Here is a 16,250-nt window from a genome sequence, read left to right on the forward strand (position 1 = left end):
CTCTGCCAGAAGAAATGATACCAAATGGAAACGTGGAACCGCATCAGGGTTTCTCCCCTTTGGCACTGATGACACTTTGGGGCTAATAATTTATTGTGGGGATGCTCAGTAGTATAAATAGCCTCTACTCACTACAGCCCAGAAGCACCACAGCTCCCGTTCTGGCAACCAAAATTGTCTCCAGATACGACCAAAGGACCCCTGGAAGGAAAAATCACCCCTGCCTGAGAATCACCGTATTCAATGGACGATTTTATTTCATATTTTCCATCTCTATCCTTTTGAGCAATAATCAGAGAATTCCTAGGACCAGTTCACGAATTCACTCCTCAGCTATGCCTATTCTGCTCTTCAACTCATCTGTTGGGGGGTTCTGGAAAAAAAACAAAAAAAAAAACAACCTTTTTTTTTTTTTAGAGGAATTTTAGGTTCACTTGAAAATTGAGGAGTTACCATATATCCCCTGCCTGTGCACACACACAACCTCCTCCACTATCAACATCCACTGTGGTATTTTTTGTTAACAAGTGATGAACCTTCATTAACAGATCATCACCCATAGTCCATAGTTTATATTAGGATTCATTATTGGTGGTGTATCTTCTGTGAATTTTGACAAATATATTACATGTATCCACCATTATAGTATACAAAATAGTTCATTGCCCTAAAAATTCTGTTCTCTGCCTATGCATCCTTTCCTCCCCCAACCCCTGACAACTCTATTTTTTAAACTTCGATTATTAATGTCCAGTATCTCTTTTCGCTATTCTTGTTTCATGACTATTTTTTTTTTTTTAAATAAAATAACCATTTGTCTCAAGATCTTGCTGTATTGGAGACTTACTCTGATAGCTCTATTAACTTTTTCCCTTAGGTGAGAAATCTATGTGGTGCATGTGCTGTCTTCTTGGAGATGGCATTCCTCAAATGTCTGGCCACTATGGGGCAATTGTGTTTGTATTAGAGACCTCTTGGTAGGCCATCTGTTGCATGTGTGACCAGTACACTTGGAATGGTGGTAGCTGCTGCTGCATGTTGCACCCTACACTGTTTTCAGCTGGGCTATCTCAACACCTAGGCTTCTGTATGTTTGTACTGAATTCTTTCTGGGTGTCACCATTCCATGTTGGACACTATCTTGTCTGACTCCACCACTATACTCACTATGTCCACGTGGAAACACAAACCTTATTTCTGCCTAAGTGGCCCAAGGAGTGCTTGGGATGAATCATCACCTTGTCCGTTGTCCTTAGGCTTCTATCCTTATGGCCTTCCAAAGAGATTTAGAGAATGAACTCTCCCCATACCTATTAACTTCCCTATCCATCTTTGCTCTTAACTTCGTCCCCTATTGTCTCCTCCAGGACTTTGGCTCCTCTTTCTGGCATGGCCTGTTAGCTACCTCCCTTTAGCCTATGAACATGTTCAGTCTCTATTTGCTCTTAATCTTTTTTTTTTTTTTTTGAGACGGAGTCTCACTCTGTCGCCCAAGCTGGAGTGCAGTGGCATGGTTTCAGTTCCAGTGTGTAACCTCCACCTCCTGGGTTCAAGTGATTCTCCTGCCTCAGCCTCCCAAGTAGCTGGGATTACAAGCATGCACCACCACACCGGGCTAATTTTTGTATTTTTAGTAGAGAGAGAGTTTTGCCATGTTGGCCAGGCTGGTCTCGAACCCCTGACCTTAGGTGATCCACCCACCTCGGCCTCTCAAAGTGCTAGGATTACAGGCGTGAACCAATGCGCCCAGCTTGCCTGTAATCTCATACGCCGTTTTAATTCCTCCTTTCTCAACCATTTTAAGAGTTGAGTGCATTCTTCATTTTTTCATATCCCATCTTTGCATTCTAACTTCCACGCCTCTCCCACAACTGAGGCTTCTCTCGCTAGTTTATCGGTGCCTCCTAATTGTTATGCACAGGAGACTTCGGATTGCTTCTCAGTCACACTTGACACTATTATCTGTCTTCTTGGCTTCTTTGATATTCCTTCCCAATTCACTTTCCTTTCCTCCTCTTTTGACTGTTCTCATGCTTCTGTGCATCCATTTGCTTCTTAAATGTGGGTGGGCCCTTTGCTATTGGCTGCATTTGCAAGAAATGAGCTGCGTTTATAGGGAAGAATGAGAGAGAATGAGTCCAGAAATGTGCAGATTTGCTGTGCTGGAAAAGTCAAGTTATTCTGGACCCCAACAGGATATAAAATAGAGAACGCCCCTGAAAAGCCAATTAAAATTCAACCTCTTGGCAAAGCATGCTTGAAATCGAATTTTGGCTCCACCACTACTCCTGTGAACTTGGGCAAGATGCCTTTCTGTATTTTGGATTCCTCATATACAAGATACCTACCGGACTGGGTTCATCATCAATATTAAATTAGTGAACACATGAAAAATACTTAGAACACTGCCTGGCATAGTTCAAGGCTCAATTAAAGTTAGACACACTATTATGCCAAAAACAACAACAACAACAACAACAAACCAAGGGATAGTAGGATGGCTTCGTGAGAGTTCAGGGATTTTTGATCCTTTTTACCACTTTCACAACTGACTTTTCTTAACGGTTGGTGGGACACCTGAATGGTGGATGTTTACACTTGTGACTGTCTCACAGACAACTCAACATGTCCAAAGCTCAACCCATCATCTTTCCCCCTCCCGTGTTCCCTCTTACCCCAGATAAAGGCACTAACATCTTTCCAGTCACTTGGCTAATCCTTGCTTCCTTCCTGTCCCTCATGCCCCAATTCCTATTTAAGGGCCTAAACAGATCTTGAATTAATCTTTTCTGCGTTTCCACGCCCACTTGGAGTCCCTCATTTCTCGCCCTGTTTTTTCAATGCCCTCCCATCCTCTACTCCAGATCCCCTCAAGTCCATCCTCGACGCGTGACTCCAACTTCACGACATCCACGTCCCCTATGGAGCCGCTCCGACTACGGACGCGCAGGACCAGCGGACCTGCTCATCGCTGCCCATGGCGGCCTGCGGGAGATCCCCGGGGCCCTGCCCCTGCCGCCGCGGTCCCGGCACTTCCCCTCGAGTGTTCGCGGCGAACAAGGCCACGCGGCCCCGGCTCTCCCGGAGCGCACGGTTCCACGCGCATGCAGCCAGAGGGGGGCACGCGCAAGACAGCACAGCTGCCTCGGCTTCTCAGGTCCAGCCCGGGCCTAGCCTGCTCTTACGCCGACTAGCCGGCCGCGGCCCGATGGCAGCCCTGCCCCAGAGAGCGAAGGTCACGGAGCTCCCCCGGAAGTGAAGTTGCGGGGATTTGCGCCAAGTTCCCGGGAAGCTCTGTGACGCGCTAGGCCCCGCCCCAACCCTTTACCTGACCCCCGCGCAGCCCCGCCTCCTACTGGGCACGCTACGGCCTTGTGAAGCGGGCGGATTGGCTGGGGGCGCTTCGCTCAGCCAATCCGGGTGCGTCCGGGCGTCGCGGCCCCGCCTCCTCCCCAGCGCTCGGGACTTGTAGCGCTCCGCGGGAAGAAGGCTGGAGCCCCGGTAGCCGTGGGGCTGGGATGGAGGCGGGAGTGGTGCCGGGGAGGGATGCGCCCGCACCCGCGGCGAGTCAGCCCAGCAGCTGCGGAAAACACAACTCGCCGGAGAGGTGCGCGCCGTCAGGGGAGGGCCGGGGAGGCGGCCGGCGTCCCCCGGCGTGTCCCGCGCGGGAGGACGGAGGGCGCTGCCGGCCTGTGGCCGCTCTCGCGTGGGGCGTCCCGCGCGGGGATGTCCTCGAGGTCGGTCTAAGTCAGGGATGCGAGCTTCGAGGAGGAGCAGGTGCGAGCTGTGGCCCGGGAAGGGGCCACGGAGAGGTGACTTTGGGGCCGAAACTCGAGTGACTTCCAGGGTGAGGTTTACAGGTTCTGGGGTAGCAGAGCCTGCCAGGAAGAGGGCACAGCAGATGCGAAGGGCAGGGGACTTGTCGGAGGTGACCCGGCGGAGCCCCTGACCCGGGAAGAACTTCGGGGTTCATTCGGAGCCTTATGGGGCCTCGGAGGTTGATCACGGAGTGATGCAATTTAAGTGTTCTGAAGGAGTCCTTCTGGCTGTTTCCTAGAAAGTAGGGGCGCGGGTAGGCGTGGGACGGGAGGAAGCCGGGAAGCCAGTTGGGGATCTTGTAACAGTCTAGGAGGGAGATGTGGTGTGCTCCCAGAAACGGATGCATTGGTAGGAAGCTGTTGCACCGGGGCAGGTGAAAGGGAATTAAGGATTCTCCCAGGCTGCTGGCCCAGCTGCAGGAAACTGGGGGTGGCCACCGCTGAGAAGCGCGGGGGCCCGGAGCACGTGGTGTCTACACTTGTTAAGTCCGAGAAGGGCAGGAGGCAGGGGTATGCATTTTCCGGTCTGTGTGTCTTCTCTCTCTCTGTGCAGTGGCGCGATCTCGGCTCACTGCAAGCTCCGCCTCCCGGGTTCACGCCATTCTTCTGCCTCAGCCTCCCGAGTAGCAGGGACCACAGGCGCCCGCCCCCACGCCCTGCTAATTTTTGGCATTTTTTAGTAGAGACAGGGTTTCACCGTGTTAGCCAGGATGGTCTCAATCTCCTGACCTCGTGATCCGCCCGTCTCAGCCTCCCAAAGTGCTGAGATTACAGGCGTGAGCCACGGCGCCCGACCTGTGTGTCTTATTTTCCAGACCCCTCTTTTTCCTTTTTGTGAGCTCATTCGCTACCCGTGCTTAGAATATGAGGGGTCCAGGCCTAAAGCACACACATTTGGCATTCTACTTTGGTTGGAACAAAGTGAAGGGATCTGGGAAAATATCCCCTATGGAATCAGTGGAACGAGATTCCCAAGACTTTTTATTTTTTGGTTAAGAAACCAATAAAGTTGAGCCTGCTCATCCAATACTGATAGCATTTTAAGGAAGCAGCAAATAATGAAGCAAAGGAATGTGTAAAGTATTAATCTGAAATTCGAGCCATAGATTTGTTCAGCCCAGCAGCAGATTGAAGAGCTATAGTCGCCCAACAAACACTAGCTAGACTAAGGTCCTTTGGATGCTTATTTATAGGGAAGAGAAACAGACTTAAGGACACATGCAAAGTCAAGCCGGGCTGGGGGTTTCCTGGGACTATTAATGTCTCACGGGTCTGTGTGAAGAGACCACCAAAAAGGGTTTGTGTGAGTAACAAGGCTGTTTATTTCACCTGGGTGCAGGTGGGCTGAGTCCGAAAAAGGAGTCAGCAAGGGTGGTGGGATTATCATGAGTTCTTATAGGTTTTGGGATAGGCGGTGGAGTTAAGAGCAATGTTTTGGGGGCGAGGGTTGGATCTCACAAAGTTCTCAAGGGTGGGGAGAATTACAAAGAAACTTCTTAAGGGTGGGGGAAATTATAAAGAACATTGATCAGTTAGGGTGGGGTAGAAACAAATCACAATGGTGGAATGTCATCAGTTAAGACTATTTTCACTTCTATGGATCTTCAGTTGCTTCAGGCAGTCTGGACGTATCCATGCAGGTCACTGGGGATATGATGATTTAGCTTGGGCTCAGAGGCCTAACATTAATACTAGTACCAGAGTGGTAAAGGACGGCAAGTCAAACTTGTCAAAGCCTTGTACCTATTGAGTGATGTTTTTTTTTTTTTTTAAATTGAGATGGAGTCTCACTCTGTCACCCAGGATGGAGTGCAGAGGCGCAGTCTCGGCTTACTGCAACATCCACTGCCCGGGTTCAAGCGATTCTCCTGTCTCAGCCTCCCAAGTAGCTGGGATTACAGGCATGTGCCACCACATCTGGCTAATTTTATTGTATTTTTAGTAGAGATGGGGTTTTGCCATGTTGGCCAGGCTAACCTTGAACTCCTGACCTCAGGTGATCTGCCCGCCTTGGCCTCCCAAAGTGCTGGGATTACAGGCACAAGCCACAGCGCCTAGCCTATTGAGTGATTTTGAACAGAAAAGGTGCTTCATTACAATAATGCACATTCTGTCCACACTCTGTGTCTTAACAGCCGTAGTTAGTCATTGTATCTGGGGTTTCATGTGGATTGGTGTAAGCACTGTTTATTTTAAAACTAGGTAAATTAATATCAGGCAGGACTACTACACATGTTTCTAAAGGCTTTCAAAGATTTTGGATATTAGTAAACACATATACAGATAAATTTTACTTAGTGAGGGATCTTTCAGGGAATTTGTTCTTTCTGTGGCATTTATTTTGTCATCTTATAAAAATCAGGCACCTGCTGTGTGGCACCCATGGGCTTCCACATTGGTGACACAGTGGTGAGGAAAACAGAGCCCCTGTGCCCGTGGAGCCATACTTCTGTCAGTCTATTAAGGTGGATGGTAAGGGAACAAGTCTAGTGTGTCAGATGCTGCTGCTGCCTGGAAAGGAAGGAGAGAATGGGACCTACAGGCTGGGGAGGGAGGGACATAGGTGGCTGCAGTTTTGTGGGTTTGTTTGTTTGAGACAGAGTCTCACTCCGTTGCCCAGGCAGTGGCGTGATCTCGGCTCACAGCAACCTCCACCTCCCAGGTTCAAGCGATTTTCCTGCCCCAGCCTCCCTAGTAGGGCTAATTTTTGCATTTTTAGTAGAGATGGAGTTTCACCATGTTGGCCAGGCTGGTCTCAAACTCCTAACCTCAAGTGATCCACCTGCCTTGACCTCCCAAAGTGCTAGGATTATAGGCGTGAGCCACTGTGCCCAGCCAGCTGTAGTTTTAAACAGAGCTGCGGGGCAGGGGGTCACAAGAGGACTAAGTTGGAACAAAAATCTAAAAAAGTAAGGTGGAGGCAGGGCATGTAGTTTTTCTGGGCAAAGAAACGGAAAGTGCAAGGTCTGGGGCCAAAGTTCACCTGCCCCAGGGAGAAGCCCAGGTCACCACGAACCCCACAGGCCATCGCAAAAACGGGTATGGGGAAATAAGGCGAAACTCTGATGAAGTTAAAACAGCAGACAGGAAAGTTCCCTTGGGAATATGCAGCTGTTCCCCACCTTCCATAAGAAGGGCCAACGATCTGCCCTTTATAGCTGTCAGATGGGTAATCTGGGCCCAACAGACTGTTAATCCTACCAGGGGGTAGAAAGAGTGTTTGTTATTAGAGGCAGGATCTGGCTGTGTTGCTCAGGCTGGAGTGCAGTGGCTATTCATAGGCGCCATCATAGCTCACTGCAGCCTCAGACTTCTGGCCTGAAGAGTTCATTCTGCCTCAGCCTCCCCAGTGGCTGGGACTACAGGCACGATCCACTGTGCCTTGCTAGAAAGAAATTTTGAAAACCTAAATGAAAATCCAAGTCCTATCAATTATAAAAGAAATTGGCAAAAACTAGATTATTAGAAATTGTGCATACGTTTTCCACAAGTAGTGCAGATCCTGGATATTCCCAAGTGCAGCTTGTGGGTGTCTGCAGTGCTTATGCAGGAGACTGCCGTGCCCTTGACATTATTTGCTCCTGCTGATGGGATAGACACAGAGCAGCCGTATTTCCCATGTGCCGTCTCCTTTTCCTTAAGGGGTGTCTTTGCTTTCTTTCCTTCAGGAAAGTTTATATGGACTATAATGCAACCACTCCCCTGGAGCCAGAAGTTATCCAGGCCATGACCGAGGCCATGTGGGAAGCCTGGGGCAATCCCAGCAGCCTGTATCCAGCAGGTAATTCTAGAAGATGCACATGTTCACAGATGGGAGATAATGGAGATGGGACGCTCTTAGAGAAATTGCACACGCACATATGATGGCTTTGTTTTGAATAGATTTCTGTTAGCTGCAAATCTTTAGCTGTAATTTTTGATTGTTTCTTTTCTGAGAAGTCCCAATTTGTAAGCTGAGCCCTGCTGCTACTGTAGTCTTTAACCTTTAATGTTTAATCTTTAACATGCTGTCCTGTCACCCTTTCCCAGATGAGAAAGGTGTCTACTGAGAGTTCCTTGCAGTGGCTGTCAGTGCCTGTTGAGCACTGCACAGATCTAGCTCAGTCAGTCCTTACAGAATTCGCAAAATACGTCTTTTCGGTCATCAGGATAACGTACAATCCTGGCCCTTTTTAAAAATGAAAATTACTTTTTCATTAATTAGTTATAAATATTCTTATATGTTTCCAATTTATTCTTATTGTCATGTAGAGCATTAAATGGGAGGTTTTGGAGAATAATTTGCTTCAAGTCAGTTATATGGCAGAGTTACATTCTGTTTTTCAGATAGATGAGCAAACTCAAGTCTTACCTTTCTTATTTAATGTTTATTAGGGATAATTAAGATAAACTGTGTTAACTGTGGATTATGATGAACTAAAATAACTTCAAACAGAATACTGCCAGGCCATATGGTTTAGTAACACTTGTGTACAACTTTACAGGTTTCATATGTTCTCATATTCAGCTGCTGTTAAGTTTCACAGGCTTAATAACAAAGCCCTCAGCTTAGATACTAGTCATTCATTGGCTTAGTTGTTGGTCTATTCTGGCTAATCTTCTGCACGTTGCCTTGTATCCAGTCTCTCCTTTAGTAAAATTGAACTTTCTGACATATTAAACTTGAGAATACGGAGAATAACTAAATGCCGATGACAGGCATTGTCTCATGAAAAAGTCTGGGAATCGCTGTCACGGAGAAATCCTGTTCTGGACCTGAATGAAGCCTGGCAGTGGCTTTTAGGTTTCCTTGACAGCCTTTGTTTCCACAAATCAAGAACCATAAACTCAGAAGTGTTGCAGTTCACTTTCTGTTGCTACTCAGATAGAAATGCAAAAGAAAAAAAATCAATTTATAGAGTGGTTTAATTATTTTCACAGTATTATTATTTAAACATTATTTAATAATATTTAAATATTATTATTATTATTTTGAGACTGAGTCTCGCTCTCACCCAGGCTGGAGTGCAATGGCACTATCTCAGGTCTCGGGTCACTGCAACGTCCGCCTCCTGGGTTCAAGCGATTCTTCTGCCTCAGCCTCCCAAGTAGCTGGGACTAGAGGCACGCGCCACCATGCCCGGCTAATTTTTGTATTTTTAGTAGAGACGGGGTTTCACCATATTGGCCAGGCTAGTCTTGAACTCCTGACCTCGTGATCCACCCACCTCGGCCTCCCACAGTGCTGGGATTACAGATGTGAGCCACCACGCCCGGCCTAAATATTATTATCTAAAGTCTTTGAGGGAAATTTATTTTAAGGAAAATGTTGAGGATGTGGGGAAAGATTTTACATACCTAAGATATTTATCACAGTCTTGCTTATAATAGCAAAAAAAAAAAAAACCTGAAAATAAGCTCAGCGTTCATGAATGTTTGTGAAAAATAAACTATCTTCGGCAAAACAGAAGAAACCTCGTGAGCGTGTGGAAGATAGCCTGTTGCTGGAAGATAGCCAGTGCTCAGACCTCCCCGTCCAGCCCACTGAAGTCACTACGTCGTCATAGCGACGGAAGCCTCTGGAAGCTTCACTGTATACCTGTGAGAAAAGGAGCGTGAACAAGGCTGCTGATCCCTTAGTATCATCATGAAAACAGTTTTGACTTTGTGGAGCTCGTGAGAGGGCCTTGGGGTTTTGGAAACCGCTGACGTAAGCGGCACTGACGGACTGAGCATCAACTGTGTACCCAGCACCCTGCTGGGGAGGGATGAAGCATGGTGCCCAAAATGTGTTTGGGTTTTTGAGGCATTACCTTGTCCACTATGTGGAGAACGGACCCTGGTGGGGGCCAGGTAGGAGAACATCACAGCAGTAGCCTTGGCTTGGTTGGTGGCTGGGCAGTGGAGAGGCGGAGTCAGGTTCGGAACGTCTTTTGAACACAGAGCCTACAGCATTTGCTGGTGGATTAATTGGTGGGGAAAGAAAAGAGAAAGAGCCCGTGCTTTTGCCCTGGGCTGCTGAGGGATGGAGTTGCCATTTCCTCAGTGTATTAGTCTGTTCTCATGCTGCTAATAAAGACCTACCTGAGACTCGGTAATTTATAAAGGAAAGAGGGTTAATGGACTTACAGTTTCCCATGACTGGGGAGGCCTCACAATCATGGAGGAAGGCGAAAGAGGAGCGAAGTCACACCTTACATGGCGGCAGACAAGAGGGCGTGTGCAGGGGAACTCCCCTTCATAAAACCATCAGATTTCCTGAGACTTAATGACTGTCATGAGAACAGCATGGGAAAGACCTGCTGCCGTGATTCAGTTACCTCCCCCCGGGCTCCTCTGATGACACGTGGGAATTATGGGAGCTACAATTCAAGATGAGATTTGGGTGGGGACACAGCCAAACCATTATCACTGAGAGAGGGAAGGCTGAGAGAGGGTGAGAGTTTATTACGGTAACTTTTAGTGTCACCAAGTAAAATGATGGCGTTTTCCTGAACATCATAGGCTTTAGGTGTTTAGGAAACTGCTACTAAAACTGACATCTATACAGTAGCATTAAGGAGCGGCAGAATTACTTTGTGTATTTATTTCACCTCAGCTTTTTATGTTTCTCTTTTTTATGATGTTTTGTAATAGTATATGTTTTAGTGGTGCCTGTTCAATTTTTTTTTTTTTTAAACAAGACTGAATGGTCAAAAAAGTTTGGGGACTCCTGGTGTGTACAGTAAGGATGGTCACTGAAACTTTCAGAATTCCCATGCCAGAGCCTTTCTTTCTTTGCCCCATCAAGCATGGTTCCTGTGTTTTCCTTCTAGCCAGTGAAACTGAGTGATGGCAGGATGCACAGCCCTGTTTGAAAGCAGGTGTGTCCCTGAGACAGTAACCTTCGCAGCCCAGGTACACCGTGGGCGACATGCAGAATGAGATATGGCACTGGACTTTGTGTTGAGGAGTCATGAGTTCTGTTTTTGCTTATTTTTGTTGTTTGCAACTCATTCCATCCTTTCATTCTCCACTCTTGTTGAATGGGAAGCAAGGCAGATGGCCACAGCTTCCCCCCACAGCAACTGGTAAGAAGAAAGCCACATCTTGTGGGACGTCCAGGTTCTTAGCCAACCTCCCATACTTGTTTCTGGGTCACATGGAGTTCATAACTCTCTGTTTGGTCGCTGGTTCGCTGCTGTCTCATGGCCGCCCCTTTGCCAGGTTGTGTCTAGGTTGTAGTGTTTTGCTGTGCTCACATTAAGGGGGCAGGTTTTTCTTAGGACGGCCCACGCAGACCTCTTACTCCTTTGTATTTGGTTGTCCTTTTAGAAGCGTTGATAGGGCTTGGTGAAGCAATGTTAACGAATTTCCTTTTTGGTCCCTCAAGGAAGAAAGGCCAAGGATATTATAAATGCAGCCCGGGAAAGCCTCGCGAAGATGATAGGAGGGAAACCTCAAGATATAATCTTCACTTCCGGGGGCACTGAGGTAAAGCTTCTGAACATGCTCACGTTCTTTTAGCTGCAAGTTATAATAAAATACACAGAAAGTGATTCCCTTTTGCTACATTTTCATTTAAAGAAAGAGTAGGCCAGGTGTGGTGGCTCATGCCTGTAATCCCAGTACTTTGGGAGGCCAAGGCAGGAGAGTTGGTTGAACCTAGGAGTTTGAGACCTGCCTGGGCAACATAGGGAGAGTCCATATCTACAAAGAAAAAAAAATGAGCTGGGTGTGGTGGTGACACCTGTAGTCCCAGCTAGTAGGGAAGCTGAAGTGGGAGAATCATTTGAACCCAGGAATTCAAGGCTGCAGTGAGCTATGATCACGCTGCTGCACTCCATCCTGGGCAAGAGAGTGAGACCCTGTCTCAGAAAGAAAGAAAGAGTAATGTGTGGTCTTGCTATATTGCATACTAGCTCGAGATCATTAGTATATATCCTTTAAGTAAATTTCAGGTAGCTAATAGGATTTTCGTAATGTAATACGTAAAGTAACCTGCTTTGCATTGTTATTTCCATAAAGGTTTCCCCATCATTTTTGCCCTGGAATCATTCCTTTTAATCCCTAATTGATAGATATTTAAGAGCTTTCCAAGGTTTTGCTGTAAGAAACAGTGCTGCACTTAATAAATAACCTTTATACACACTATTTGGTTTCACTGTGAGTATAGCTGTAGGAAAAAGTCCAAGAACTGGACTTGCTGGGTCACGGGGCTCATTTGGTAGATGTGACAGTAGAGCCCACAGTAGAGGTTGTACCAATTTATACTCCCACCAGTAGGGGGTGGCTGGACAAAATACTCTTTTTGGCAGATTTATAAAATTTAAAAATTCATCATATTCTATGCATATAACAAAACTGCACTTATACCAATACATTTATATAAATTCTTAAAAATTAATAATATTGCTTAACAATAAAATAGACATGATCGACTGGAAATGAATCTCAAGTTTTTGAATGTTGGAAAACCCCAAATCTTTCAAAAGGTCCAACTCAGGAAGCTGAATTTCTTTGAAGCTTTTTTGATATCAGCCACAAAAGAAATTAAGTAACAGAAAGTGTTGCTCTAACCCTTACCTCAGCACAGTTTTTATAAATGCTTTTTTTGCTGTATCTCTGCAGTCAAATAATTTAGTAATCCATTCTGTGGTGAAACATTTCCACGCAAACCAGACCTCAAAGGGACACGCGGGTGGGCACCACAGTCCAGTGGAGGGGGCCAAGCCCCATTTCATTACTTCCTTGGTGGAACACGACTCCATCCGGCTGCCCCTGGAGCACCTGGCGGAAGAACAAGTGGCAGGTGAGTGGGTGCACGGTGGCCCTGGGGCCAGCCTGCTGGGCTCCAGCTGTGAGGCGGGGAGCGGCCTGCAGGCAGAGCCCGGGATCCACTGCGGAGATGTGGATTCAATGTGCCACTCACTGTAACTGCCCGGTTCTGATGGGGAGCCAGGCCCTGGCGCCTTGGTGAATAGATGCCCCTCACTGCGCTGGGCTCCCTGGCTGCCCCTCTCAGTGCAGAGACCAGCTGCCACGAGGGCGTCAGCCAGTGTGGCCAAACCTTCCCTTAGGAAAAACATCCAGAATGAATATGTAGAACTAGCCATTTGTGTAAACTGAGTGATATTTGAAACTTGCATATAAGAAATATTTAACCTTTAAATAGTACGCCTGCAAATGGGCAAATGAAGCTTGTCATTATTTGGTTTTCATCATAAAATCTCAGCTCCCACTCTCCTCTCCCATGAAGGGAAAGGATCAAATAGCCCTAAACTTCAGGTGTGAAGCCTGGAATAAGCGAGCTGCCGCACCTAATCTCAGCACCCATGAGGCAAGGCCTCCCACTGTGTGTGGAAAAGCAGAGCGAGGTGGTGCCCAGGTGCAGCAGGAGGCGCAGGGGCCCGCGGGGAGGAGGAGGCTCACTGCAGCAGCAGTGGCCCTGTGGCTGTCACACAGCACAGACAGAGCCACCTCTCAGTTTTCCTGCCATAGGACATCCCAAAAGGGAGCGACATGTTCACCAGGTGTAGCCCATTAACTTGTAAAACTGAGGCAGCCCATTAATCAACACTGTCCTTGAAACAGATTTTCTTCTCAGCCTGAGCTTGCTTGTGTAATCTATATGAAAACCTGAAGGTGAATAAAAAGAAAATACATTTCTCTTCAAGATTAAGGGACTGTGGCTGAACTGCTTGGTTTGACTATGAAGACTTTTTGGAAAAAAAAATTTTTTTGGCCGGATGCAGTGGCTCAAGCCTTGTAATCCTAGCACTTTGGGTGGCTGAGGTGGGTGGATCATTTGAGGTCAGGAGTTCGAGACCAGCCTGGCCAACATGGTGAAACCCCATCTCTACTAAAAATACAAAAATTAGCCAGGCGTGGTGGTGCATGTCTGTAGTCCCAGCTACTGGGGAGGCTGAGGCAGGAGAATCACTTAGACCCTGGAGACGGAGGTTGCAGTGAGCCAAGATCACACCACTGCACTCCAGCCTGGGAGACACAGCAAGACTCCATCTCTGGGGGAAAAAAAATTAGCATTCTATTGAGTGGGATTGCTGGGTCATGTGGTAACTATCTGACAACTTTTAAGGTAACTGTTTAACCTTAAGCTTTGTTTTCCAAAGTAGCCGCACCGCTTAGTACTCCTATTTGCAGTGTCACAGGGTTCCAATTCCTCCATGTCTTTGCTGACATTTGTTATCTGTCTTTTTGATTATTGCCATCCTAGTAGGTGTGGTTTTGATTTACAATTCCCTGATGGCCAGTAGTGTTGAGCATCTTTCATGTGTTCATTGGCCATTTGTATATATCTTCTTTGGAAAAATGTCTATTAAAGTCCTTGCTCGTATTTTAATTGGATGACTTGTCTTTTTATTGAGTTGTAAGCATTCTTTATATATGCTTGATACAAGTCCCTTATCAGACAGATGATTTGTAAATATTTTCTCTCATTCTGTGGGTTTGCTCTCGCTCTCATGGTATCCTTTAGAGAACAGAAACTTTTCATTTTGGTGAAGTCCATTTTTGTTGTTGTTGTTCCTTGTGTCGTATGTAAGAAGATTTTGTCCTACCCAAGGTCATGAAAATGTACTCCTATATTTTCTTCTAAGAGTTTTATAGTTTTAGCTCTTACATTTAAATCTGTGGTACATTTTGAGTTAATTTTGTGTGTGGTGTGAGGGAGGAATCCAAATTTACTTTTTTTGCATGTGGACATCCAGTTGTTCCAGCACATTTGTTGAAAAGACTCTTCTTCCATGGATGGTCTTGGCACCCTTATTGAAAATCAGCTGACCATAATATGTAAGGGTTTATTTCTTGACTGTCAACTCTCTTCCATTTACCTATATTTCTATTCTTAGATTGGTACCAAACTGTTATGATTACTGTAGCTTTATAGTAAGTTCTGAAATAGGAAAGTAGGAGTTCTCCAAATTTATTATTTTTTAATATTGTTTTGGCTATTCTGCATCTGTTGAAATCTCAAAAGAATTTTAGGATAAGCTTGTAAATTTCTGCAAAAAGTCTAGCTAGGAGTTTGATAGGGATTGAATTGAATGTGTAGATGAATTTGGTCAGTATTACTACCGTAACAATATTGTTTTCCAATCCATTAACATGTGATGTCTTTATATTTACTTTAATTTCTTCCAGCAATTTTTGCAATTTTCAGGATTTTTTGCACTTTTGTTAAATTTATCCTTAAGTGTTTTATTCTCTTGATACTATTGTAGATGGAATTGTTTTCTTATTTCACTTTTGGATTGTTTATTGCTAATATATGTAGATGTAGTAGACCCTTGAACAGCATGGGTTTGAACTCTGTGGGTCTACTTATATGTGGGTTTTCTCCTATCTCTACTGTCTCTATGACTTCAGGATCAACCCCTCTTCTTCCTCCTCCTCAGCCTACTCATTGTGAAGATGATGAAGATGAAGACCTTTATGATGATCTGCTTCCACTTAATTAATAGTAAATATATTTTTTATTCCTTATGATTTTCTTAGTATTTTTTTCTAGCTTTATTGTGAGAATACAGCATATAATATATAATATACAAAATATGTGTTAATCAAGTGCTTATGTTATCATTTAGGCTTCTAGTCAACAGTAGGTTATTTGTTGGTTAAGTTTGCGGGGAGCTGGCTGGGTGTGGTGGCTCACACCTGTAATCCCAGCAATTTGGAAGGCCAAGGGGATACAGATCACTTGAGGTCAGGAGTTCAAGAACAGCTTGGCCAACATGGCAAAACCCCATCTACAAAAAATACAAAATTAGCCGGGCATGGTGGCACATACCTGTAATCCCAGCTACTTGGGAGGCTGAAGCAGGAGAATCACTTGAACCCAGGAGGCAGAGGCTGTAGTGAGCTGAGATGGTGCCACCACACACCAGCCTGAGCGACAGAGCAAGACTCCATCTCAAAAAATAAAAATAAAAATAAAAAGTTTTAGGGGAGTCAAAAGTTAGACACATATTTTCAACTGCATGAGTTGTGCCACGCCCCTAACCCTCACATTGTTCAAGGGTCAACTGTACAGTTGATTTTGTATGTTACTCTTGTATTCTGCAACTTTGCTGAATTTATTAGTTCTAATTGTTAGTCTTTTTTTTTTTTTTTTTTTTTTTTTTTTGAGGCAGAGTTTCACTCTTGTTGCCTATGCTGGAGTGCAATGGAATGATCTTGGCTCCTGCAACCTCCGCCTTCTGGGTTCAAGCAATTCTCCTGCCTCAGCCTCCTAAGTAGCTGGGATTACGGCAGGTACCACCATGCCCAGCTTATTTATTTTGTTATTTTTAGTAGAGACGGGGTTTCACCATATTTGTCAGGCTGGTCTCGAACTCCTGACCTCAGGTGATCACCCAAACCTTGGCCTCTCAAAGTGTTGGGGTTACAGGCGTGAGCCACCATACCCAGCCTAACTGTTAGTTTCAATAGGTTTTTTTAATGGATTCCTAGGAT

General features: G+C 45.8%; 1 protein-coding gene across 3 annotated transcripts in view; it reads left to right on the forward strand.

The window, feature by feature from the left end:
* Positions 1–3,432: 3,432 nt before the first annotated feature.
* SCLY (selenocysteine lyase) overlaps positions 3,433–16,250 on the forward strand; it is a 39,027-nt gene continuing 26,209 nt past the window's right edge. For 2 of the 3 annotated variants that reach the window (XM_007966830.3, XM_007966831.3), the window contains exons 1-4: positions 3,434–3,607; positions 7,487–7,599; positions 11,170–11,270; positions 12,408–12,588. In XM_007966830.3, coding sequence (XP_007965021.2) covers positions 3,519–3,607; positions 7,487–7,599; positions 11,170–11,270; positions 12,408–12,588 — 484 coding nt within the window. In that variant the 5' untranslated portion in view covers positions 3,434–3,518. Of the gene's footprint in view, positions 3,608–7,486; positions 7,600–11,169; positions 11,271–12,407; positions 12,589–16,250 lie in introns of all 3 variants that reach the window. The other variant, XM_007966829.3, reaches the window with a different exon arrangement.

The sequence above is a fragment of the Chlorocebus sabaeus genome, chromosome 10 (assembly GCF_047675955.1).
Source record: "Chlorocebus sabaeus isolate Y175 chromosome 10, mChlSab1.0.hap1, whole genome shotgun sequence".
Classification (NCBI taxonomy): Eukaryota; Metazoa; Chordata; class Mammalia; order Primates; family Cercopithecidae; genus Chlorocebus; species Chlorocebus sabaeus.